At 37.0% G+C, this 25243-nt stretch overlaps 1 protein-coding gene across 1 annotated transcript in view; it reads right to left on the bottom strand.

The window, feature by feature from the left end:
* The window catches only part of LOC150099804 (sodium channel protein para-like), a 1646355-nt gene that overhangs the window by 74595 nt on the left and 1546517 nt on the right, over positions 1–25243 (bottom strand). The window contains exon 34 of the mRNA XM_090403494.1: positions 22093–22363. Within this exon, the coding sequence (XP_090259620.1) occupies positions 22093–22363 (271 nt within the window). The remainder of the gene's footprint in view (positions 1–22092; positions 22364–25243) is intronic.

The raw sequence follows: 25243 nt of genomic DNA, 5'->3' as shown, positions 1-25243 counted from the left end.
CTTCCTGCTCTTCCACATCACTTCCCACTTGATCTGATTCATTCTCTCTACTCACTTCTCTACCGCCCAGCAGCAGTCTCTCCACGCGATTCACACTATAACCACTCAAATGCAGTCCATCGCTCCCATACAGTTCACTTCGTCCTTCAAACTCATTCAGCACATTAACAAACTGTACTCCCCCTCTCCTCACACATTTCAGCCATCATATCATTCATTATTCTTGCTCTCCTCCTCATCTCACCACAGTCATATCTAGGCAGCATGCTTACTACCCATCCTGTCTCACTATTCTCTTTTATCCTTCTAAGCAGCCTCCTGATATCCATTCTGACATGTTCTTTGTCCTCTTTCAAAGATCATTCTACCTATTAAAAACCATCAACTCTTTTTCTCGCTCCCTCCTCATATCCAATGCCTGAATCACTCTACTCATTTTACCACCTGGAAAAATACCTTGTGCATCCTCTCATCACTGTATATTTTCAGGATGCTGCTTATGACTGTTGGGATTGATTCCACAGTTTGTGATCCACAGAACAACTCACATGCCACTACCTGGCTACCTCTACTTTACTTTGGCTAGCCTCTAGTCTTATGATGGCTCACCACCTATATTCATTAATTAAATGATGTCTTGCAGCAAGATCCAAGAATTTTGCTATTAGGAAATGTCTTGCTCAAACTCCAGACATGACATGGAAAACCACTCCAAAATGCTAGCTTTTATGCAGCCAGTTATTTGCATATACCACTAACAGTGCCACTCAATTGTGTATGATAACCACACTCAGTTTGATGTTTGACATAATGTACCCAATTTTCATATGTTTTTCCTTTTCCCAGTGAGTTATTGCAATTTTTCTTTGTTTTAATTTATGGAAACCAGTGGAGATTTTTCAAAAGTGTTGAGAGAATCTTCTTCTCCCGTAGTCCTAAATGAACCATTGGGTATTCATGGCTGGTAGATGATACTCTTTGCTAGCCTCCTCCAGTCGTCTCGGTCTCTTGTTCTTGATGTCAGTCCAGAAAGGGAGGAGTTTGTCCATTTTTTGATGTTATCAGTCCATTTTAATTGAGGTCGGCTCCTAACCCTTGATCCTGGAATGATTCCTTCTAGTGCTTGCTTTGGAATGCCATTAGCCCTCTCCACATGTCCAAACCATTTCATCTGTCTTCTTCTGATGACTGTCAGAATATTTTCCCTTTTTCTCCCATCTATAGAATACTCCATGATAAATTTAATCACTGCTGAAATTGAAGAGAATGAGAATGGAGAATTGTTTGCTTGGTTTCTGGGGTGGTTGGCTGTTTGAGTTGTCTTTCAAGAAATCACAAATCTGACTTTTGAAATAGGGGTGAATGTCGAGAGCAATGATGTAATGTTATAAGAGTATTGTATTGATAGAACTTTGATTCAGAATTTTCTGTTGTGAATGGTTATTTGTGGTATTACATAGTAGGTGATTATGACAAGCTGAGAAGTCAGCTTTCACCAGTTTTGCTCCAAATTCTTATGCAGTGGCATAAGAATTTGGAGCAAAGAGATATTGGTGGTGCATTGGAGATGGTCAAGGGATGTTTGAAGAAAGGAGTGTCAGACTGCATATCCAGATCAAGAAGGATAAATCAAGTAGGAGTTAAATGGCATTGTTAAGCAGGAATTGCAGACAAAGAAATATTGTGGAGGGAGTACAGAGAATTTCATATGATCAGCATATCCATGAGCAGTACAAGGCACAGGCAGAGAAGGAAGACCAAAGCTAATTATGAGAGAAAGCTGGCTGATAAGGCCAAAAGAAATCCTAAAGAGTTATTTTGCTATGTGGCAAGTAAAAAGAGGGATGACTTTAAAAAAGTGTTGATCGTGGGGATGTAACAGAAGCAAACCAAATAGTTGGGTTACTGAGTGATCATTCAACAAGGATGTACCATCTAGGTGGTAATGCTACAATTCTGGATGTAGGACTGACTAATGAAATAAGTTGAAAAATAAAGGTGCTTAGAATATTGCAGAACCTCGATGCGAACACAGCCATGAGATTAGATGGCACATCGACACCTGTATATCGCAAGAAGATTTTCAGGTCTTCTGACCAAGCTGTTTATTTAAGCTTCAGTACTGGAAAGAGGACCAAATAGTGTGACTGCATAAAAAGGCTCCAAGACAGAAGTAGTAAATTATGGGTCCATCAGCATCTCAGGAGTGGTAGTGTTGATAGGAATATGCTACTTTATAAGGGGTAGCATGGTTTTGTGAGGGGAGGGGGATAGGTTGGTCTTGCCTTAGTAATTTGCTTAATTTTAATAATAAAGTGACAATGGAGTTGGCTAAGGGATTTGACCACTCTATGACTGCTAACTTTTGCAACAACATTTGACACGCTTCCGCATAGAACTGTGTTGCATAAATTGGAGCAAATTGGAATGGATAAGAATTTTGTGATATGGATTATAGGGTGGCTGATGGATGTATATTTACAGAGTGGTTTATGAAGATGTTGAGTCCAGGAGAAGGCAGGTGATTTGTGGTTTATTACAGGGCTCAATCCTTTGTTGTTTAAGTTTTACATCAATGATATCAGAAATGATTTTTGAAGAAATATTCAGTTGTTTGCTGATGAAGCAAAACTGAAAAGAGTGATAGTAAATAACGGTGATGTGGAGATCCTGCAGGATGGCTTAGATATACTGTCAGTATGGACAAAGATAAATGGCTGCCAGTATAATGTTGAAGGTTAAGGTGATGCACTTTTGGAAGAAGAGATCACAAGTTGTGTACTATACTGACTGAAATGAACTACAGGAAATTCATGTGGTGATTGTGGACAGGGAATTGAAGTTTAAAAGTACTCAAAACAGCACATGAGATTAACACATCAACAAACAGGGATAGAAAAGTTATTGTTTCCCCTTCATAAGAATTTACTAAGGCTACACTGGACTAATGTGTGCAGATCTGGTTGCCCGGATTCCTTGGGAATGAGGAAGTGTTGGAAAGGGTCCAGTTTCAAATCTATGGAATGCTTTCTATGAGAATGGATTTGAAGGTCTTTAGGCTTCAAAGACTAGGTGATAGGCAAAACATTTGAGACATGATATAAGTTTATACGTTATTATAGGGGCTTTATAGGATTGACACTGAAGCCTTTTTTTTAGTACATAGTGAAAAATGAGAGAATGAGGAGATACCTATGGAAATTGCATAAAAGTATGGTTAGCAAGGGCGGTAGGCTAGATTTTTGCTTGGAGGGTGGTGAATGGACTGCCAGAGGTGGTTGTCAGTGGATGAGTTTAAGGAGAGGTATAATAGATATTGTGTGAAGAATGGCTAGTGTGCGAATAATCAATTGATCAATGAGTCAACTGCAGTGGCACACTCAGGATTTAATCTTGGAGGGGGCCGAGCACTCAAGATTTAATATGGGGGGGGGTTGAGAAGACTATTTGAGAATACACACTACACATTGAATACGACATATGACTGATTATCTGCAGTGATCGGCAATGCATGATACCCGTGATCTCCTCTAGTCATGCTCGGGCAAACGAAGTAGCGCCCGGTCTGCCCGAACACTACTTCTTTCGCCTTGCATTCACAGCGGCCGTGATTCCGAGGGCTACAGGTTATTCCCACATTATGTGACTGCTAATTCATAAGTAGTATAGAAATAGAAGACACGACACAACGTGAATAAAAAAATGAATTTTAATATAGGAAAAGATTTTTGGAAATTTTTCAAGTATATTTTTCCTTTTTCTTTTGGAGGGCCCCCCCCCCCCTGATGCACCACTGGTCAACTGACACCATGAATATATCTATAATAATGGTTTTTTTTAATATTTTATGATATTTTTATGATGATGATAATAATAATGCTGTCTCAGTAGTTTGGTTTGGATTACAATAACAATGTGAGGGAATGTGCACCAAAGCTTGGCAAAGAATAAGACAAAAAGTGATGACTGTGACATTTTAAGTTGATGGAAATTTTGCTGGAATTCCAGCAATACCCTCCTGAATTTAAAATATTGAAAGAGCAATAAGAGAAATGACAGCTAAACTTTTCAAAAAATGGGCTAAAGCCATAAAATCAACCATTTGTTATTAATGGCTGATTTTATGGCTTTAAGGAGAAACTAAAACAAGCTCTTTTTACTGTCCCATGAAATGATAAAACATTGTTCCCCATGTTCTCTGGATCTGTTTCTATTAATATACAGCAAAATACTTGCAGAGGAAGAGTTTCCAGATTCTTGGCATAAGTCATTTGTTAGTGCCATCCCCAAACCTGGGAAGGATCTAACACAATATAACAATTATGCCAGACTTCTCTGGTATTTACATGAAGATCTCATCACAGACACCCACCTTAAAACAGTCACCTCTGGGCCTGTGGAAGTTACTAATAAGCTAAAAGCATATAATTCTAGACTCCCATATAAAATTTATAAGCAGACTACCTAAATTTCATAAATAGAAGTGCCATTATGCCATTTGTAGATGGCATTGATTCATCCATATACAAATTAACCAAATATTTAGCAAAAGTGCTTTCCAAATATACTGGCAACACCCACCCTCACACATTAAAAAAAAAAAAAAAAAAACAGCCCACTTTAAAGCCAGTATAGAAACCCCATGCTTCAGCATGCTGATGTTATTAAGCTTGTGTTCTCCATTTGGCTGTATGGCCTTGGATACTCTCAACATATTTTTAACACACTTGGACAATCAACAATCAACATCCCTGGATCCAGTTCACATTAGAAAAAGAAAATGACAATAGTCTCCCCTTCTTAAACAATTTAATTACACTGCAGCTTGATGGATCCCTGGTATTCTCTGTTTACAGAAAACCCACACACAATAGTCACTCCCCTTCTCCCAACAGTGTGGAATATTAAAATTTTCTATAACAGGCCTAAATTAATTAGTTCAGATAACAGTTCCTCTCCACTGAACTTGACCATTGTCACACACACTTCTTAGCCAATGGATATAATTGCTACCATATCCAAAAAATATTAAAATCCCAAACCCATATAACTTCTCTTTCTCCAGAATAGAGATTATACCAAAGGCTCTCACTATTCCACATATCCAAAAAACGAACAAAAATCTTAAAAAAAAATATAGCCTTGCAACCACTTACAGGCTATATAAAAAAATTAGCCTCCATTATCTGCTCCACAAAAAGAACAGCCACAGTCCTTAGACCTATCAGGTGTTGACCAGCTCCATTGTAGTTGTAAACTGTCCTACTACTATGTCCAAACAGGAAGGAAAACCAACATCATTTTAGTCCTTACATTGCTGAATCTAAGGACTATATCCATTTCTCCTATCATCACTACAGCCACTCAGGACTTGCTGGCCATGCTTTGGACACCCACCATAGAATATGCTAGAAGAAAGCCACTCTACTCCATTGCAGCATATATAAATACAAAAGACTTTTCCTTGAATCTGTTTCTGCCTTAAGAAACTACCCTAAGTCCAACAAATTTGGTTGCATGAAACTTCCCTAAATTTGGGGCCCTCTGCACTTCAGCCCAACAGCCAAGAATGCCCAATTTTTCTTACTAGGGGACACTATTTAGGACTTTAGGCTTACTCTCAGTTAACATGCTTCATCTTCATTACTTGGTGTAGTGCTTGCATGCACATTTCTTGTTATATTTTTGTTCCTTGATGATAGAAATTTGACTTTGCCAAAATATTGGAAGTACGAATCAAATTTATTTTAGTTAATATATTATTCTACATTGTGATTTCATTAAAAAATACAGCTGCACTTTATATTTTTTATATTAACTTTGCCAATTAATATAAAACCAAAAGAAAACAAAATCTCAGACAGCCACTCTCCTCTCCATCCCTATCTTCTTCAACAACAAATCACCTTAGAGCACATTCTTTTCCACTATTCTACCCAAAAACACAATGATAAACTTAAATCTCCTAGAATCCTGTTCAAAAAAAAAATAGAAAAGATTCACAGCAAGAAAATAAAAGGACTTGACACTATACATCACTTAAATAATCCAAACCATGTCATTGCCTACACTGATGAATCATCTGATGAAGCACTCAACCAAGGAGGTTCAGGGGGTTTTCAACTCTACCTGGAGGCAAGGAAACACAAATCAAAACCACAACTGGCAAAATAGCTTTGAACTTCATGTGAATTAACAGCCATACAATCATCTCTCAAGTTCTATCTCTCAAATCCGGTAATAAACATTACAGAAGGAATAACCATCTATAGCGACTCAAAATCCACTAGAGGCATTAGAATTTGTTTTTCCATTAAAAAATGGAAAAACAAATCTCACACAGGAAATTCATGAATACTAACAACTTTAAATTTGAAAAATAAGAACTGTACACTGCAATGGATACCAACCCATGTAAATATTGAAGGCAATGAAAGATCAGACAGACTAGCCAAAGAAGCAAGATACTTACCTCAAAAATTACATCCACTATCACTAACTGATGCTAACTCTGTCGCAAAAATAAGATTGGTAAAACAAACTATCAAGAAGAAGAACGAAATCAGTGAAATTAATGAAAATAGAGAAATAACCACAATCATCACCAGACTAAGGACTGAACATTTTAAAGAGAAAGTAGTAGGAGCTATGAATGATGCAAGAACTTGAATTGTTAGTTCAACTCCTGGACAGGAGTTGAACTAACAATTGCCCATATCTATTCTTGTCCAGCAATTGCTGCTGCCCTACAGAAAATTGACATTAACCCTAGAGAAAAGCTCTATTCCATCGAAGTTTGCCAAAGCAGTTCTACAGATCCACAGTCATCTAGAAGCTCTTCAATGGACTTGACAAAAACAGGCTTGTTTAATGTATTCACTCTCTAATCAATAGCTTTTGGGTTGGATCAACCATTGGCAAAGATGTTTGCAATTGTCTTTAGGTAGGAGAATTTAATCATTGGTTTGAAATCGCTGCCTGCATTATTGGAGGTCTGAAATGGATTGAAAAAGTTCCATAATGGAACTTTTTGTTAGTTTGGTCTCTAAAGCAGGATTTCTAGAAATGTAAAAAATAAATAAAAAATACAAAAAAAAAAAATTCCTTGGCCCACCCATAATCTTTTATGGGTGGGCCAAGGAATGGTTTACAATCTTTTGCGGGTAGTGGGAGACACATAAAAAAATAAATTACTATATGTTTTTGATGTCTGTAAATGTCATTGTAAGTGTCACAAGTCTTCCTTTATCTAACACATAGTTTGGAAAAAAGATGAAGCGATGTTGAGAAGCCAAGGTAAAATTGCTCTGGCTGTGGCATCCTCAGGTATAGGTATTCTACTGCAAGGTGGTCGAACTGTTCATTCTACTTTCAAAGTACCACTCATAAATGTGACTAATGATACACCTATATGCAATATATCAAAATAAAGTAATTTGTTGAAATTATTACAAAGGGTTGTAATAATTTCAATATAGTGTTCCATAAAACATCTGTTGAAGCGGTCGACAGAACACTGAAGGATATCAGATCAGACGATCGAAGAATAGGTGAAATATCACTCCTCCCTCAAATTTTTTACTATATCATTGACCAGATGAGCCCTCCTGCTTCACTAAGGTGAGCTTATACTGACAGCAGTGAACTGCTGTCAGTATAAGCTCACCTTAGTGAAGTGCTGCACTCCTCTCCTTCTTAACACACTTAAACAACCAACACCCCAGAATCAAATTCACCCTGGAAGAAGACAAAAACAACTGCATTCCGTTCTTAGACACACTAGTCACCCGCCAGCCTGATGGAACCTTGGTTTTCTCAGTATAGAGAAAACCCACCCACACAGGCAGATACATTCATCAACAATCTCCCCCCCCCCCCTCACAACAATATGGAGTCATTAAGACACTACACAACAGGGCTAAACTTATCTGCTCGAATGACAATACCCTAACCACAGAACTAAACCACATCCTCAACACGTTCTCAGCCAATGGCTACCCCCACAAAAAAATCCAAAAAATACTAAAACCAGTAAACCACAACCCCCCCCCCCCCTCACAACAAGGATTACTCTAAATCCATCACCATACCCTATATCCAAGGCACCTCAGAAAAAATCACAAAAATCTTAAAAAAACATAACTTAACTTCTTGTTACAAGCCTTATAAAAAATTGGCATCCCTTATCCGCTCAACAAAAGACCAACCTCCCCCCCCCCCAGACCTACCTGGTGTGTACCAGGTCCCTTGCAGCTGTAAGCTGTCCTACTTCGGCCAAACAGGCAGGACAGCAAATATCAGAATTTCAGAACACAAGGACTACATCCGGTTTCACCAATACAGCCACTCTGGTCTTGCTGACCATGCTCTGGATACCTGCCATAGAATACGGTGGAAAAAAGCCAAGATAATACACCGTAGCAAATACAGATATGAAAGGCTTTTCATAGAATCAGCTTCAGCCTTAAGAAACGAGCCAAACCTCAACAAATTTGGCTGCATGAGACTTCCTCAAATTTGGGAAACCTACATCAGAAGACCTTCAGCCCAATCGCCCAAGAATACCAACATTGCCCGCTAGAGGGCACCATCAGGACTTTAGGAGAAATAATAGCTTCATACTTCTTGCTCATTTATTGTTTTGCTGTGCCTGCATGCACGTATCTTGTACCTAAGTTCTTGAAAATGGCATCGTGATGTTGCCGAAATATAGAAATATATTAAAATTTATTTTAATGTATATCCTAGTACGTTGTAATTTCCTGAAATAATATAGTGAAAATGCATAACCAACGTCTAAGCCTTTCCACAAGAATCATGGTGTAGAATTGCGAACATTATAACACTTCTTTGCAAACAACATTAGAAGTTTTATGATCCTTGACAAAAATTCTCAGGTCTGCTAACTTGAAAACATGCTACATATAACTGCTTGTCCAAAACATTCACCCCTTAAATCTAAACCTGCATATCTAAGGGTCTGTCCTTAGGCTTTATTAATTGTTATTGCAAAGCAAACTCTTATTGGAAATTGTAACTGTTTTGAATGCAAATGGATAGTCTGAAGGAATGAGGGGTATCTGAGGAATGAAGACAATTTCTACGATACCAGGACCTGTAAATATCACAGCTTCTATCATATTCTGTTTCAATGATTTTACTTGAAGCCTAGTTCCATTGCAAAGATTTGGAGGAGGGGGTTGCAGATTTCGGAGCAACATAATAGGAACATCTATTTTCAATTTTATTTCATGACCAGGCAATTCAGGTGGATTAAGCAAATTTAAAAATTCCATGAGAAAATCATCTTCTGTGGGAACTGTATCATCTACACCCACAGGAGTATCTACTGATTTGTAAACACTCGCAGATCCAGTAACCCTATTAAGAGCCAACTCGTTCATTATTGATACGGCATCATTTTGAGGTGCGAGAATAGCTTCATCCCTGAACCAAGAAGGTGACTTTTCTGTTATTTTCTCAATAGATGGATAGACACTGTACAACAGTTTGTCTGCCATTCGATTTTCAGAAAATTTTCCCAATTTAGGTGTAGTAATTTTTTAGCACACCTAAATAATTTTTTTGTGTCTTTGCTGTACTTCACCATTGCCAATTTTTAACAATTTTGAGGAGACGGAATGTGCATTAGAGTCTCCATATAGGTGAACACACGTTGGTTTTGAGAGGAAACTTCTCTCAGAAACATGAACCAGGGATAAGAGAAAATTTCTCTTGCCAATTAAACTTGAAAGAATGATTTACATTTAGCATGATTTCAGGCAGAAGGCCTTCACATTATGAACATCTTCATTCTTTTCTCTCCGAATCCTGATGTTAACTTCAGCCTCTTTGACATTCCTGGACCTACAAGGAGGCCTTTGACAGTGCATCTCTTCAATCTTTTTTCAGATGTCTATTGTAGGATGTCCAGAAACATTTCTTGTATATGCTTTGGAGGTTTACTCCTTCATTTCCCTTGCTATCACCCTGGGGTTTCAGACTGATGTCCATCACTTAGGGATGTATGCCAAGGAAACTCTCTCCCTTCCACCTGTGTCATCAATGAGTTTCTTCAGTCAACTCTTCCAAGCTATATTGGCTGCTCACACCTGACATAACCACTGTTAATTTATAGCATTCACCAATGATCTTATACTAGCCTCTGCTAGAGAAAGCTACAGGAACTTCTCAACTAAGCATTTTCCCCCTTTCAAGTTCAAGCCGTAAATATCAATGTGCAAACTTGAGTACATAAATTTTCTCTTATCCCCTCAGGCAGAGATGAGAAACTGAAGGTTGATAATTTTGAGTTTTCCTTGCATGACCTGTTCTTACATTTTCTCTTGTACTTGAAGAGTGATGATACCTTGGCATTCTCTTTTCTCTGACAGGCTGCTTCTCTTTCCCATCCACTCTAGGATGGGATCTTTGAAACCTTCACTCCACCAGCATTTCACTATGCCATACTAAACTATGGAGGTCTTGGGATTTCTTTGTTGTGAGGATTAGTGCCTATATTATATCTATCTAGATTAAATAAAATGTTTCTTTCCATTTCAGAAGCATGCCTTACTTTCTCTAGGGTTTAGTGTGGCTATATGGGCACTTAAGGATACAATTTATGACTACCTTGGCTGAACAAAGGATCCGGTCTTTAAAACTACACAATTCATTCAGTGGATTTTGTGTTAATAGAATATAAACATATGTCATCCTAACATCCATGGATTATGGATGAGTTCACCTCCAAACTCAATTTGAATGTATAAATTTAATCATTGTTTTTTTAACTTGAGTCCATAAAATTCAGTGAAGAAGTGATGATAAGAACTAAAAAGCAGGCTGTTAGAGTATAGAAAATTTGGCTTGTGCAGTGTTATTATTGCATATATGGAGTGCATATGAAGACACAAAGCAGAGTGAGAGTTATAGTGAATAGGTTTCATGTTGGAGGTTTAATGGAATATTCCAATTTACAGCACTAGGAAAGGAACTCATTTTAATGCTTTTAATGTTTCTTCTCGGTCACTGAGAATGTTCAGGGATTACGAAGAACTTTTGTTATTTGTAATACAATACTTAGTGAAACATGTGGGTGACTCTGAAGTCCTGTGTAGGTGATGCATCTTCTATAGGCGTTTGTAGGTGGCCTAGGATGTAAAGTGGCATCTCTGATAATTAATGTTTCCCAAATTTTGGGAAGTTTTATGCAATCATATTTATTTAAATTCGGTTGATTTCTGAGTGCTGCTGCAGATTCTAAAAACAGTTTCTTTTTTGAATTTACTATGGTGGAGCATGGTGATTTTTTTCCAGGAGATCCTGTGGGTTGTATCCAAAACATGGTCTGCAAGGCAAGATTGATGACCATAGTCGTGATTGCAGATGTATGATTTGTGTTGTTCTAAGTGGATGGTTGCATATCTATCTGCCTGTCCGAAGTAAGCCAGCTTGCAGGAACAGGGTACGGTACTTTATATATTCTGGGCACTGAGAGAGAGAGAGAGAGGAGGGAGCTGATCTTTGGTAAAACAGATAAGGGTAGCAAGTTTACAATGGGGCTTAAACGCTATGTAGAGGTTTTACTTTTTTAAGGGCTTGGCTATTTTTTCTGATGTGCCACTGATGTAGGGTATGGTGATGGCATTTCTTGAAATCTTTCTGAAGAGATGGGGGGGGGGACTGTTTTAATCCTTTCCTAGCACTGTAAATATTCCATTAAACTGCAACACGATATCCTCACAGCACTTAAGCCTCAACACATGGAGTGAATAGGTTAAAGACCAAAGGTTGGATAACAGTAGTAGAATCCTACTGTCAGAATGACATAAGATTGAGGAAGTGTGACATTATTATAGTGAAGAAAGGAGATGAGTTGGTCATTATCTATGTACACATTGTGGGTGCTGGATAACTACTCACTACCCTCCATTATGAAAATGTTACCTATTATTTTGAAAATCAAGACTTTGGTCAATAACTTCAAGAAGAACATATTGTATCAAAATTTCCCTCTAAACTATATCCATTGGAGTTATATGCTGTCAGCAAAGTTATATGGACTTATTAAGCTTAAGTCTGACAGCATGTCAAACTTAACAGAGAATTACTTCTTGATTTGGATAGGATAAGCTATTGTTGGGCGTCTTCTTCTTCTGACATTACATGTAGCACTGATTTCAGTGTGAAGATAGAAAAATTAAACTGAACAGTCTTTTGTGTATGAGAGTCACAATAAAAAAGGCAATACACTAATCACATTCCAAACTTTAAAAAAAAATTTAAAAAAAACCATTACTACATAGTCATTCTTATGACTCCATGGAGATCTGGAATAACAATAATAAAGATATTTTGAATTTACTATGTATATTCAAATAATAAATAATAATAAATAATAAATATATATATATAAATTAATATATATATATATTAATTTATAAAATATATAAATGTCAACATAGATATATATACAGGTATCACTCGATTAACGTGGTTAATTAATCCCTCAATGTTACCGCGTATATCAAAATCACGTTAATCAAATCTAATAATCAATGGTAAAAATTACAATTCGTCCATGATTGATTACTTATTAATAATTCGTTTTATATGGTACTCTTTTAGGAAAGATAAAAAATGGATGTAAAGTAAATGTTTAATAAATACTTGTACTACATTATTTACTGCAAATTTTTAATCAAAAGAAGTTATCAAGAATTGTTTGAGCAGTTTTAGTTTTTTCTTATCAGCATAAATTCTACGATAACAAGCAAAATGACTCTCCAGACCATGGCAAACAAGCAATAAAACATAAAGACAAAACAGTGCAAATAAAATACATGATGGTACAAATTAAGTGGATATTGAATCCAACATTATTTCATAACTGAATATAGAAACTACAAGAGTTTCATTCCGAATATATAGAAACTAAAAGGTTCGGCTGATGCAAGCATAAGCAACCTTATGGGCAACTTGTAGTAAAGGTGGAGTAAGCTCCACATCACTTTCCTTAGTATTTTCCATAATGTAAAGCACATATCCTAGAGGACATGTATGATAAAATAAGCCTTTGCCTCTCTATTTCAGTAATACATGATGGTGTATTTATTTTCAGTTACAATCTAGAAATTATTGAACAAAGAATAAAAAAAAAAACTACAACTAAACCATAACTATACTGACATCGGAGGTCGCGGTATCTCTGAGATACAATTTACTGTCAAATATCACAAACCTTTACATAACATATGTTAAACCAAACTGACAGCAAAAAACAGTGTGGAATATCACTCGTAACATGAATGCACAGCTACTCATGACCTCCAAGCTATACACTGAATTGTGTAAGAATATTTATATTAAACATTTTTCATGTATTTGTCAGATCAGCTGCGAGCTCCGCAGGGTTAAAGATGCGTTAATTAAAACTTGCCACGTATATCAAGTGATTGCTGCAATTAATTTCACTGCATTAATCAACTCCCATGTTAAGTGAGGGATACCTTATATATAAATATATACAGAGCTGGCGCTAGGGTCTTTGTCACCCGCATGCAATTTCTATCTAAGCGCCCCTGTAATGATCCGGGAGTGTGTGGTTCTTTTATGATAATAAAAATTTAAATTATTTGAAATTTCTTACTTAAATAAATTTTGACAGAACAGCCACACGTCGGTTCGCTAAATGTAACGAACCGGGAGTGTTGACTAAGCAGGATAATTGTTAAAAACCCGAATATATATTCAAAAAATTCTCAAAAGGTAAAGCAAATTTTGATAAAGCCATTTCACTTTAATCGTTGAATATAATGATGCAGGGATTATAGCCTTCTCACTGACCCGAATCGCTAACAAAATTAAAATGAATTTTAATTAAAGTTAAAATTTATTTGAACTAAAGTTTAAAAAATTCTTGCATTTTACAAATTACTAAATTCATAGTAACTTGTAAAAATTTTTTAATAATTTTTATAAGTGGAACTATGTTTTAGGAAAATAAAAGAAATTCAAGATAGATGAGAAAATAAGAAAAAAATTCAGAAATAATTAGAACATTTAATATAAGTATTCAAAAAAAATAACATCTTTACAGAATAACAGAAAATAAATTAAATTACATAAATATACTTGAAATTTTTTTAATTAAAATTTTAAGGTTTTTGATTTCATATTCACAAAATTAGAAATAATGGTCTTAACATCTAATTCCGCACATATATCATTTTCAATAGCTATTAACGCCAAACTAACAAGCCTTTTTTGAAACATACTTGTTCTTAAGTAGGTTTTAATCAATTTTCAACTTGGAAAAGGAACGTTCACCGCACGCTACATTAACAGTTGAGGTTAATAGCATTCTTAAAGCAATTGAAAAGTTAGGGAAAGATAAATCATTGGACACAATAAAATTAAGAATATCGAAAGGGTTTTGAATATTTAAATTATCCTTCCGAAAAATATCCTGGAAAGCACATAACTCGTCATATAGTTCTATTGCATTTACGTCTTTATTGTTGCAGTCTTTCAAGAGAATCTTTAAATCGTCACAATTTTTTCGTAAATCTTCGTTATTAATTTGTAGTAATCTATACAAGAAATTGAAATTATCATAATATGTTTTTAGTTGTTCAAAACGTTCTATTAATGAACACATTGCAACGTCTAGAAGTGTATAAAACACATTCACTCTAAATTTATCTTCTGGCGATTGTGGCGTATCGTCATGATGCTCGTAGTCGAATTGTCATGTCTTCTTTCGTCGTTGAACTTCCGTACCAGTTTTAAATTCTTGTTCTCCATCTACCTCTTCACTCAGTTCTTTTGCGGTTTTTAGAACTTCTTTAAAATTTGTATCTGATTGATACTCTTGTAAGAATATTTTTAAGTTTTCGATAGATTCTAAAGCAAGTGTAATGTTCATATTTTTGTCTTGAAGCATTTTACTCACAGGGTTTATTCTGTTAAGTAAATCATGCCAAGTTATAAGAGAGCAAATAAATTTGTAGTCCTTTATTTTAGCACATAATGTTTGTGCTTCATGCTGAGTTTCTTTATTAAAATTTTCATTATTTAAAATTTAAATTTCTCCTAACTGATATCGTATAGGGCAGATTGCATTAATTTTACTTTCCCATCGCGTTTCTGAGCTGTTTCAATGTTAATTTTTTTACGAACTTTAAAAGGATTGCCCAATGTCTGTAAGAGAATGAAAAGAAATTTTATATTTCTTGAATAATTGCAAAGAAACTAATTGTATCTGCATTCACTTTGGCTGCATCATTCTTCTTCTTCTGCTGCTTCTCCCATTTAAGTGGGGTCACTGTTGATAATGAGTCTCCTCCACACCTTCCTCTCTTGGGCTGTCACCACATCTAAGTTCTTCATCCTCAAGTCCTCTTCTACCAGCTCCCTCTATCTCTTTTTAGGCCACCCATGCTTCTGCCTTCCTTGCACATCCATCTGCATGACCCTTCTTCTCACATATTCGTCCTCCCTCCTCATCACATGACCAAACCATCTCAACCTTGCCTACTGTATTTTCACTCCTAAGTTCGTAACTTTCACTGTTCCCCTGACATAGTCATTTCTCAGACGATCCTTTCTGGTCACACCGCACATCCACCTAAGCATTCTCGTCTCTGCTACTTCCATCCTGCTGATGTTATTTTTCCTGAGGATCACAGTTTCTATAGCATATGTCATAGCTGGCCTCACTAGTCCTATAGATTTTGCCTTTCAGATTGATCGGCACCCTCTTATCGCATAACACTCCAGCCATCTCCCTCCAGTTCCTTCAACCCGCTTGTATCCTGCATCCCACTTCCTTCTCAGCTCCTCCATCTTCTTCAACTGTTGAACCTAAGTATCTAAAGTCTCTCCCCTTCCTGATGACATTTCCTTCCAGCTCCAGATCTGTCTCCTGGCCGCCGCCCACTGTGCAACACATATACTCTGTCTTACTTCTGCTCAGTCTCATACCTCTCTCTTCCAGTACTTTTCTTCATCTTTCCAGTTTAGTTCCCGCTTCTTCTCTTGAATCTGCACACAGCAAGATGTCATCTGCATACAACATTGTCCAATGCGCATCTTCTCTCACCTCCTCCATCACCACCTCCATCACAATATTAAACAGTAACGGACTTAATGCTGACCCTTGATGCAAGCCAACTGTTACTTGAAAACTTTCTGTCTGTCCCAGACAGATCTGAACACTTGTCTTCACATTTCTGTACATTTCCCACAACAACCTGACATATTTCGCCGGCACCTTCTTCTCCCTCAGACACCTCCAGGCTTCTTGCCTTGGCACTGTATCGTATGCTTTCTCCGGATCAATAAATGCCAGATGTAGCTCTCTTTGTTTCTCTCGATACTTTTCCATCATCTGGCGTAACCCAAAGATAGCATCTGTTGTTGATCTACCAGGTATGAAGCCAAATTGTTCCTTTGCAATCTCTACCTCCTTCCTTAATCTACCATCAAGAACCCTTTCAAGGATTTTCATTGTGAGGGACATCAACTTTATTCCTCTGTAATTTTTACAGTCTTGTGAATCCCCTTTACCCTTGTCGATGGGGACAAGAGTACTCTCCCTCCATTCCTCAGGTATGTTTTCCTGTTGGCAAACTTTCATGAACAGGTCCCACAGCAGGTCAATTCCTTCTTCCCCCAGTGCCTTCCATGCCTCCACTGGAATTCTGTCGGGACCCACCGATTTTTTATTCCTCATCCTTTTCGTGGCCTCTGTCACTTCCACTCTACTGATGTTCTGCACCATCCCCTTAGAAGGCTGCCCCATAACTTTGGCTGCATCATTAATGATTAAATTTAGAGTATGAGCAGCACATGGCACGTAAAAAGCTCGAGGATTTTTGTTCAAAAGCAAATTTTGGAGCTCATATTTTTTCCCTTTCCTATTTGCCCCTTTGTCATATCCTTGAGCTCGCATGTCTTCAATGGGAATGTTCCATTTTTTCCAGTTGTTCCATTATTGTTGCACATAAACCACGTCCTGTGGAATCTGATATATCTGCAAAACCTAAAACGTTTTCTCTGATATTGACAATTCCATTGTCACGGGAAACAAAGTGAATAATAATGGTCATTTCTTCTGTTTTACTTGCATCAGGTGTGCAGTCTAAAATTATGGAATAATAGTTACACTTTCGAATTGATAATAATAAAATTGTATCCCTGATTGCGTTACTTAAAGTTTCCAATATTTAATTTTGACTGTCTTTACTCAAATAGTATACCCTATTGTTTTGTTGTAGGGTCCTTTCAACATGATTTTCCATAACGGGATCAAACATAGCAAACAGTTCGACTAATTTTAAAAAATTGCCTTTTTTCCTTTCATATAATTTATCAGATGGTCCGCGAAAAGCTAAATTTCGACTACCAAGGAATTTTATAATTTCAATCAAGCGTTCTAAAACACTCGATCATTGTTTCTTTTCCATTTCATACGTGCTTTGAGTCTGGAAATCAATAGTAGTTTTGTTTTTTTAAATTTTTATCAACTTCCTTCCATTTTAAGAAATTTTTCATGTGAGTTAAACTAGTCTCATGTCTATGTAAAGTCGTACTTACATTTCTCCAATCGTTATAACCTTCTACAAGACTCAGTAGGTGATTCAGTAGGTGCGACAAGTTTGCAACAAAAGCAAAAAACAGAATTTAAAGTTTTGGAATAAATGAGGCATGTTCTTGGCACAAGCTCCCGTTTTCCATTTTTCTGTTATAATATGCTTCGCCAAATTTACGACCATATGTATCTCTGGGATATATATTTTTATTTTGAACAGGCCCCATTTTAATTAAGCCAACTCATAATTTTTCATCAATATTTCCCCATTCACCTATCTATCCCAATGGCTTTAACAGGCCTTTAAGGCCCACAACCTTCCAAGCATGCTTGGATTTTGTAACCGAAATACGAGGATAGCATGGTCACTCCTATGCCTCAAGGTATTCTTGGCTGTATCCCTGTGAGTTCATGGGGCCGGTTTGTCTGCTTGCGGGATGAAAAACACCAGATAAACTGGCGGAAAAAACCCTACTGCCCGCGCCCAGGACCGGCTAACTTGGCTATGGCTGAGGAAGATCCTTCAGCTCCTCACGTCTCCGACAGGAATCGAACCTAGGACACTCCTTCCCCAGGCATATGGTTGCGAAGCGCAAAGCCACTAGGCTAACCGCGCGGACCCCCATTCACCTGGATCTTCTAAATTTACAGACACTAACAATGTGTTAGTTTCGTGGTCAACTACATCTAAATCTTGTTGTAGTTGACTAAATCCTAACTATTCTTCACTTAAATCATGTTCAATTATCTTGTTCAATAGTTGCAATAGTACCTTCATGCAAACTGGATGATGTGCATGGTTCTTCAACTCTGATTACTGATGTATCAAGTTGGTTACAATCTGCATCTGAATATTTTAATATTTTAACAAATTTATTAAGAGCCCCAGTTTGTTTCTTAACATCTGCTTCTTTCGCAGCATGACGCTTACGATTTTGTGCATCGGATAACTTTTTTAATTTTTGATTCCATTTCTCTTTTATACCCACAAGAAATTATTACACAACATGACACAGAGACGAAATAATAGTCTGCACTGCGCTGCTGTCAGTAGCCTACTGAGATGCGTATCATATGACTGGTTAGTCTCATTTAAAAGTTACAAGAGCCCCTGTAGCTCAGTAGAAGTGGCGTTTGCACTCTACAGCACTTGACTGCACGAAGAAAGGATTTGGTGGTTCAAATCTAGTCACTGACTAGAGGAAATTTTTCTAAGCTTTTTTTTCGACCGGTTCCCGAGTTAGTCGATCTCTGGCACGGGCCAGCGGGTTTTTTCTCCCGGAAACTTGGGTTTTTCGTCCCGTAAACTCAAGAAAATTGACCGTCGAACCCACACTATTTTCAGACATTAAAAATATTGTGTTAGGGTTAGGGACCACGAGATGGCGGCACTAGCTTGCTGCCTTCTTCACTGCATACAGATGAATCAGTGATAGCCTTGGGCCAGCTATCTCTCTGATTGGCTACCAGTGGAGATTGAAGTGCCCACTCAGTCTCCAAATGTTAGATAGGGTAAACGGCCTCGCCTATTCCCTATATGGGAACAAATAGGCGTTAGCTGATTTTTGAAGAAATTATTACACAACATGACACAGAGACGAAATAATAGTCGACACTGCACTACTGTCAGTATCGCAGTGCCGTGATGCGTACCACATGACTGGTTAACTAGCAACAAATGTTTTGTATGAAAATTTGTTTCTGCGCATAAAAACCATTCACCGTTTCACTTTAGATATATTGCAGTAGATACAACATTCTGCAGGCAATCATTTAGCCTGCTCTAGCTGCAAAATTGTAAACAGCTGGCTGATCAAAGAGGCGGCAATATACTTTTTTTAAAATTTTTATTCGGTGTATCCGGCCTTATTTATTTTAATATTGATCATTCTAAGAATTTTTTGTTTTTATGATAAAAATTTTGTTTCTTAAAAAATTAACTTATGAACCGTTCCCTGGCGGTGGTGCCTGCATGCTCGCTTCCGCCGGCCCTGAATATGTATATATATTATCTGTGTTGACAGTTTTTATACCTTAGTTCGTTATATGTTAAAGATACCAAGAATTATATACTTTGTTTTAATTCTTTACCAGAGGAAGCAAAACAATATTTTGTGTTTGTATATAAAGACTAATGACTTCACATCACTTGTCTTAGTATGTATCCCATAATACAAAGCACACACCCTTTCAGATGTGTAAAATGCTATGCATAATGTCAAGGGCCACAAAACCAGGGTAAAAAAACTTTCAACATCTTTCTCTCATTAAGAGACTTTTATTAAGAAAGTCTAGCACCTTTCGGCTACTTTTATATGAGATATATACATTATCTGATCAAAAGTATCCAGATGCCTACTTGAAACTGTAATCAGACTTTCCCTGTGACACACTTTCCAGTAGTGGACATTAATACGGGGTGGGTCCACCCTTTGCTTCTATGACAGCTCTAACTATGCTGGGGAGACTTTCTACCAGGTGTTGCAATGACTCTGGAGGAATGGCAGTCCATTCTTCCTGAAGAGCTGTAGCCAGAGCAGTTTGTGATGTGGGTCATTGGGATATGGAGCGAAGTAGACTTTCTAATTCATCCCAAAGGTGTTCTATGGGATTCGGGTCAGGGCTCTGGGCCAGCCAGTCCATTTCTGGAACGTTACTGTCCACAAACCATTCCCTCACAGACCTTGCTTTATGGTAGGTAGTATTGTCATGCTGATATGGACAATAATCATCGTTGAATTGAACTTCTACCATAGACAGTACACAACGGGTCAAAATGTCCTTGTACCCTTCTGCATTTAGATTTTCATGTAGTGTTATGAGAAGGCCAAGTTCATTCCACGAAAAACACCCCCACACTGTAATGCCACCTCCTCCAAATTTCACTGTAGTCACTACACACACTTGCAGGAATCGTTCTCCAGGCATTTGCTACAACCAGACCTTCCGATCGGACTGCCACATGGTAAAGTGTGATTTATCACTCCAAATCACACGTTTCCAGTTGTCCACTTCTGGTGGCATCGCTCTTTACACCGCTGCAGGCAGCGCTTAGCATTCACAGGAAAAATGTTTAGTTTATGGGCAGCTGCTTGACCATGGAACCTCATTCCTCTTAACTCTCGATGCACAGTCATGGTGCTGGCTGAACAGTTAGTAGCACTGCGGAACTCCCAGGTGATTATTTCACTCGATATCTAGCGATTTACACGAACCACCTTCTTCAACGCTCAACGGTCCCTGTCTGCCATTAAACGTGGCCTACCCAACTGTGGTTTTGTTGTGGTTGTGCCTTCATGTTTCCACTTCACAATCACGTCACCAACTGTTGACTTGGGAGGAAATGTCTCTGGCAGATTTCTTACTGATGTGGCAACCAATAACTAGTCCACGTTCGAAGTCACTGAGCTCCCTTGACCTACCCATTCTGCTCGTACTTCTTATAGCTGAACAACACACAGCTCCGTGCCTCCTTTTATACTGGTAAGTGAGGTCGTAATGACATCTAGATGTCAGTTTACAAATTACAGAGGGATGTCCGGATACTTTTTGATCAGATGGTGTATGACGTCTATTACTATAACCTTGGTATCTCTACTGGGTCTGGCTCCCACTGATAAAAGGTCGAAACTGGTCTGGGATGGTGACCCTTCTCATTATGTCTAGCATTTTACACTTTTGAAAGGGTGTGTGCTTTGCATTATGGGATATATACAAAGGCAAGTGATGTGAAGTCATTAGCATCTATATACAAGTAGTTCAGATGTGAATATATTTCATATGCAAGACATTGTTTTGTTTCCTTGGGTAAAGAATTAAATCTAAATATATAATTTCTTGGTATCTTTAACAGTTTTTATATATATACAGTAGGCCCCCCCCGTATCTGCGGAGTTTGGTTCCATCGTCTTCTGCGGATACCTGAAACCGCGTTTAGTAGCGAACCCTATATATACTATGTTTTTCTCTATACATAAATACCTATGACAAAGTTTAATTTATAAATTACACACAGTAAGAGATTAACAACAATAACTAATAATAAAACAGAACAATTATAACAACGTACTGTAATAAAGTTATCTGAATGTGAATGGAATCTTAGCAACCTCAGATATGTGTAGCTTTCTCCACCTTTGCAACGAGTTGCCCTGGCGTTGGACAATCTCTGTGATCAGCCGAACTGTCTATTACTAAAAGAAAGAGCCGTATGGCTTCATTTTGGAGATGTAAAATTACATAAGCAAAGTGGATATTAGATCCAACATTATTTCAAAGCCGAATGTTTGTAGAAACTATGAAAGTTTCGTAAGTTGACCTTTCATATGTTAATATCTTCAGACTGGGGTTGGCCACAGATAAGTGAAACCGCGGATACGGGGATCCTACTGTATACATATATATTTATTTATTCATATACACACATACATACATACTTATAATAGAAATATCATTGTGCTTTAGATATATCATTTCTGAAAAATAAGCAGTCTTACCTAATATGGACAGAGTCACAACAACAAAATCAAATACATTCCATGGTTCTTTAAAGTAATATATGCGGAGGGCAATGATTTTTAACACACATTCTGCAGTAAATATGGCAATGAAGAAAATATTAAGTCTTTCTAATATGAGATCAAATAGTTCTGAAGGATTATAATGATCCAGAGCCATCACTGTCATGTTGAGACCAATAAAAATCATGATCACCATATCAAACTTCTTATCACATGTCAAGTCAAAAATTATTGCCTGAGGTTTGAACTGTGTGGGAAGAAAAAAAAAACATGAATATTTCATATGTATATATATAACTTGTGTTATAAATATTACTATTCTTATACATCATTATAGACTTCTAGCTACATGTTTATATACATTTTTTCAGTTTTAATTATACTGCACTATCATAATATGTCTAGGTTTCAGACAATATGCAGAATACAAATTTGAAACTTAACAGATAAACAACTGATTTTTTGTTGAGAGTTAACTTCTATATTGAGCTTATCCTCAGGAGGAGAATGTTTAAACTATATATAATGGAAAAGTCACTGCTAACACACACACACGCACACAGTAGATTACAATATAAGTTTAGTTAAGGTGTGAAAAAGGTTTGCTGGTTTACATAATCATTCATTGGATTATGTGAAAAGTTACAGGTGTAAGAAGAGGAATTAAATGGAGCCTATGTCATTTTGCAGTAGAAGTTAAGAATTTTACATGCGTGGGAGCAAATGTAGATACTGAAGGTGGAACTGACAGGGATATAACGAAGAGATTGACAAAAGCTAATAGTGCTTTCAGAAAAGTAAACAATATATGAAAATCCATCCAAATATCATAATAAAACCAAAATAAAGATCTTCAGTAGTGATATTAAGGCCGTATTATTATATGGATCAGAGACATGGAAATTGAACAAAAAACAAAACAGGAAATTAAATTAAATACAGTCATCCCTCGCCTTACATCTGTTCGAGTTACATCCTCTTGAAGATACGTCCGTGATCCCATAAGGAAATAACATTTTTGGCTATACTTTCGAACAAGATGCAAGTGAGCATAAGGTAAAGCAGCACAGTGACAACAGTGCTTTCAGCACGAACCTCCCTCGGCAGTTGGCATGTGTCTTCAGCAGTTCCTCTGTTGATTTTGTGTTTGAGAAATGTTTTTTTTTTGTGTATTTATCATTAAATATTTCGCATTGTTTTGTGCAAATGGTTCCCATGCACAATCAAAAATCCTCGTGAAGAATCACAGAAAAAGAGGTGAGCAATTGATCTTGAAATGAAGTTGCAAGTTATAAAGCAACACGAAGCTGGTAAGCCCGTCACTGTGATCACACATGACTTCGAATGGTCTCATTCTACTGTGATGACCATTTTGAAAAATAAGGATAAAATCTTAGAGGCTGTGAAAGGATATCGATAGTGGTGTGGGACGCATGATTCTCAGGTTGTGTATTATTAACATCTATGTTTTGGTGCAGATCTGCTTCCATTAAATCGACGATGGCAATGACAAGGTCCTATCAGTGATATGGAAAAGCTACTTGCATCATGGATAGAGGACCTGAACCAAAACTGCATCCCTTAGCACTGTGACCATAACTGCTAAGGCACTAAGTCTCTTCAGCATGTTGAAGGAGAAAGCAGAATCCAATTATGACTGAATTTAACGATTCTTCCGATTGGTTCATGAAATGCTGCTTGAATCTCATAATGTGAAATTGTATGGGAATCTGCAAGTGCTGAAAAGTCTGCCAAGGAGTTTATGGAAAAATTGGATAAAATTATTATGGAGGAAAATTATTTGCCACAGCAAATATTTAACATGGATGAGATGTCCTTGTTTCAGAAAAAAATGCCTGAGCGGACATTCATCGACAAAAAGCTAAAATCTATACCTAGTTTTAAAGTTCTTAATGCCCGTATTATGATTCTTTTACGGATAATGTGGCTGGATATAAACTGAAAGCATTTGTGATATGGCACAGTGAGAATCCACAAATCTTCAAAAACATTTGGAAGTATACTCTCAGTTCATTATCAGAGCAATAAGATTTTGAGTCATCGTGGATGACTCAAAAATTGTTTGAGAATGCCTTAATCAACTGTTATGCGAGTGAAATAAAAAGCTATTGTGTGAAAGAAAATGTAGAATTTAAAATTTTATTAATTCTAGATAATGCTCCAGGTCATCCATCTTATACATCTTATAGTGATGATCCAACCGATGAATCAGGGAGTTCTTGCAGTGTTTAAGGCTTATTTTCTATGGAGAAAGCTTATTTTCAAAACCATTTCTCCTACTGAAGGAAATGACCAGACTCTCATGCAATCTGGAAAACATTCAATATTTATCATACTATTAAAAATATTGCTGTGGCATGGGATGAAGTGACCTCTCAATGTATGAGTGGCATATGGAAAAAGACATTAAAAAGGTTTGTGCATGATTTTGGAAGTTTGTAATAGTGGGCCTAGCAAACAATCTAAATCTCGAAGTGAATGATGACAACATAATTCAACTCATAGAAAGTTCACCTGAAGAGTTGACCAACAAAGAATTGATCAAACTGGAGGAAGAACTGTTGCAGAAGAGGAAAAATGAGAAGGAAGAGGTAGTTAAACAATGTACAATGAAGGGTCTTGCAGAAATGCTCTGCAAAGAACATTTCTGCAATAGAAACAAAATAGAAACGGAAGTACATGATGCGTTTGCTTGTTATGAACAAATTTATGATGAAAAGAAGAAGAGGAATAAGCAAAGCACATTGGACATTTTCATCAAAAAAACAAAGGTTACACCAGAAGAGCCACAACCTGATCGTTCACACAGGGAAGGTAATGAAGATGTGATTGTGGAGGAAGATTTGGGTGATTATTCTCTGTTTTATGGTGGTAGTAACACACAGTACAGTTTTATAATAAGGTTTAAAAATTAAAATGAGAGTATACTTATTACGGTTAAGTCTCTAACCCCTATAATGCTGTTGATTTAATGTATCGACTTGCGTCCGACTTGACTTACGTCCTACCGGATGGAAAGGAACCTGGACGTAAGTCGAGGGATGACTGTAGTTTCAAACAAAATGTCTGCTTAAAATATTAAAAATATTTTGGTCCTGATGTATTA

This window comes from Typopeltis vanoorti, chromosome 14 (assembly GCF_054136105.1).
Source record: "Typopeltis vanoorti isolate ZY-2024b chromosome 14, IOZ_Tvanoo_1.0, whole genome shotgun sequence".
Taxonomy (NCBI): domain Eukaryota; kingdom Metazoa; phylum Arthropoda; class Arachnida; order Uropygi; family Thelyphonidae; genus Typopeltis; species Typopeltis vanoorti.
This window is presented reverse-complemented; position numbering and strand designations above follow the sequence as displayed.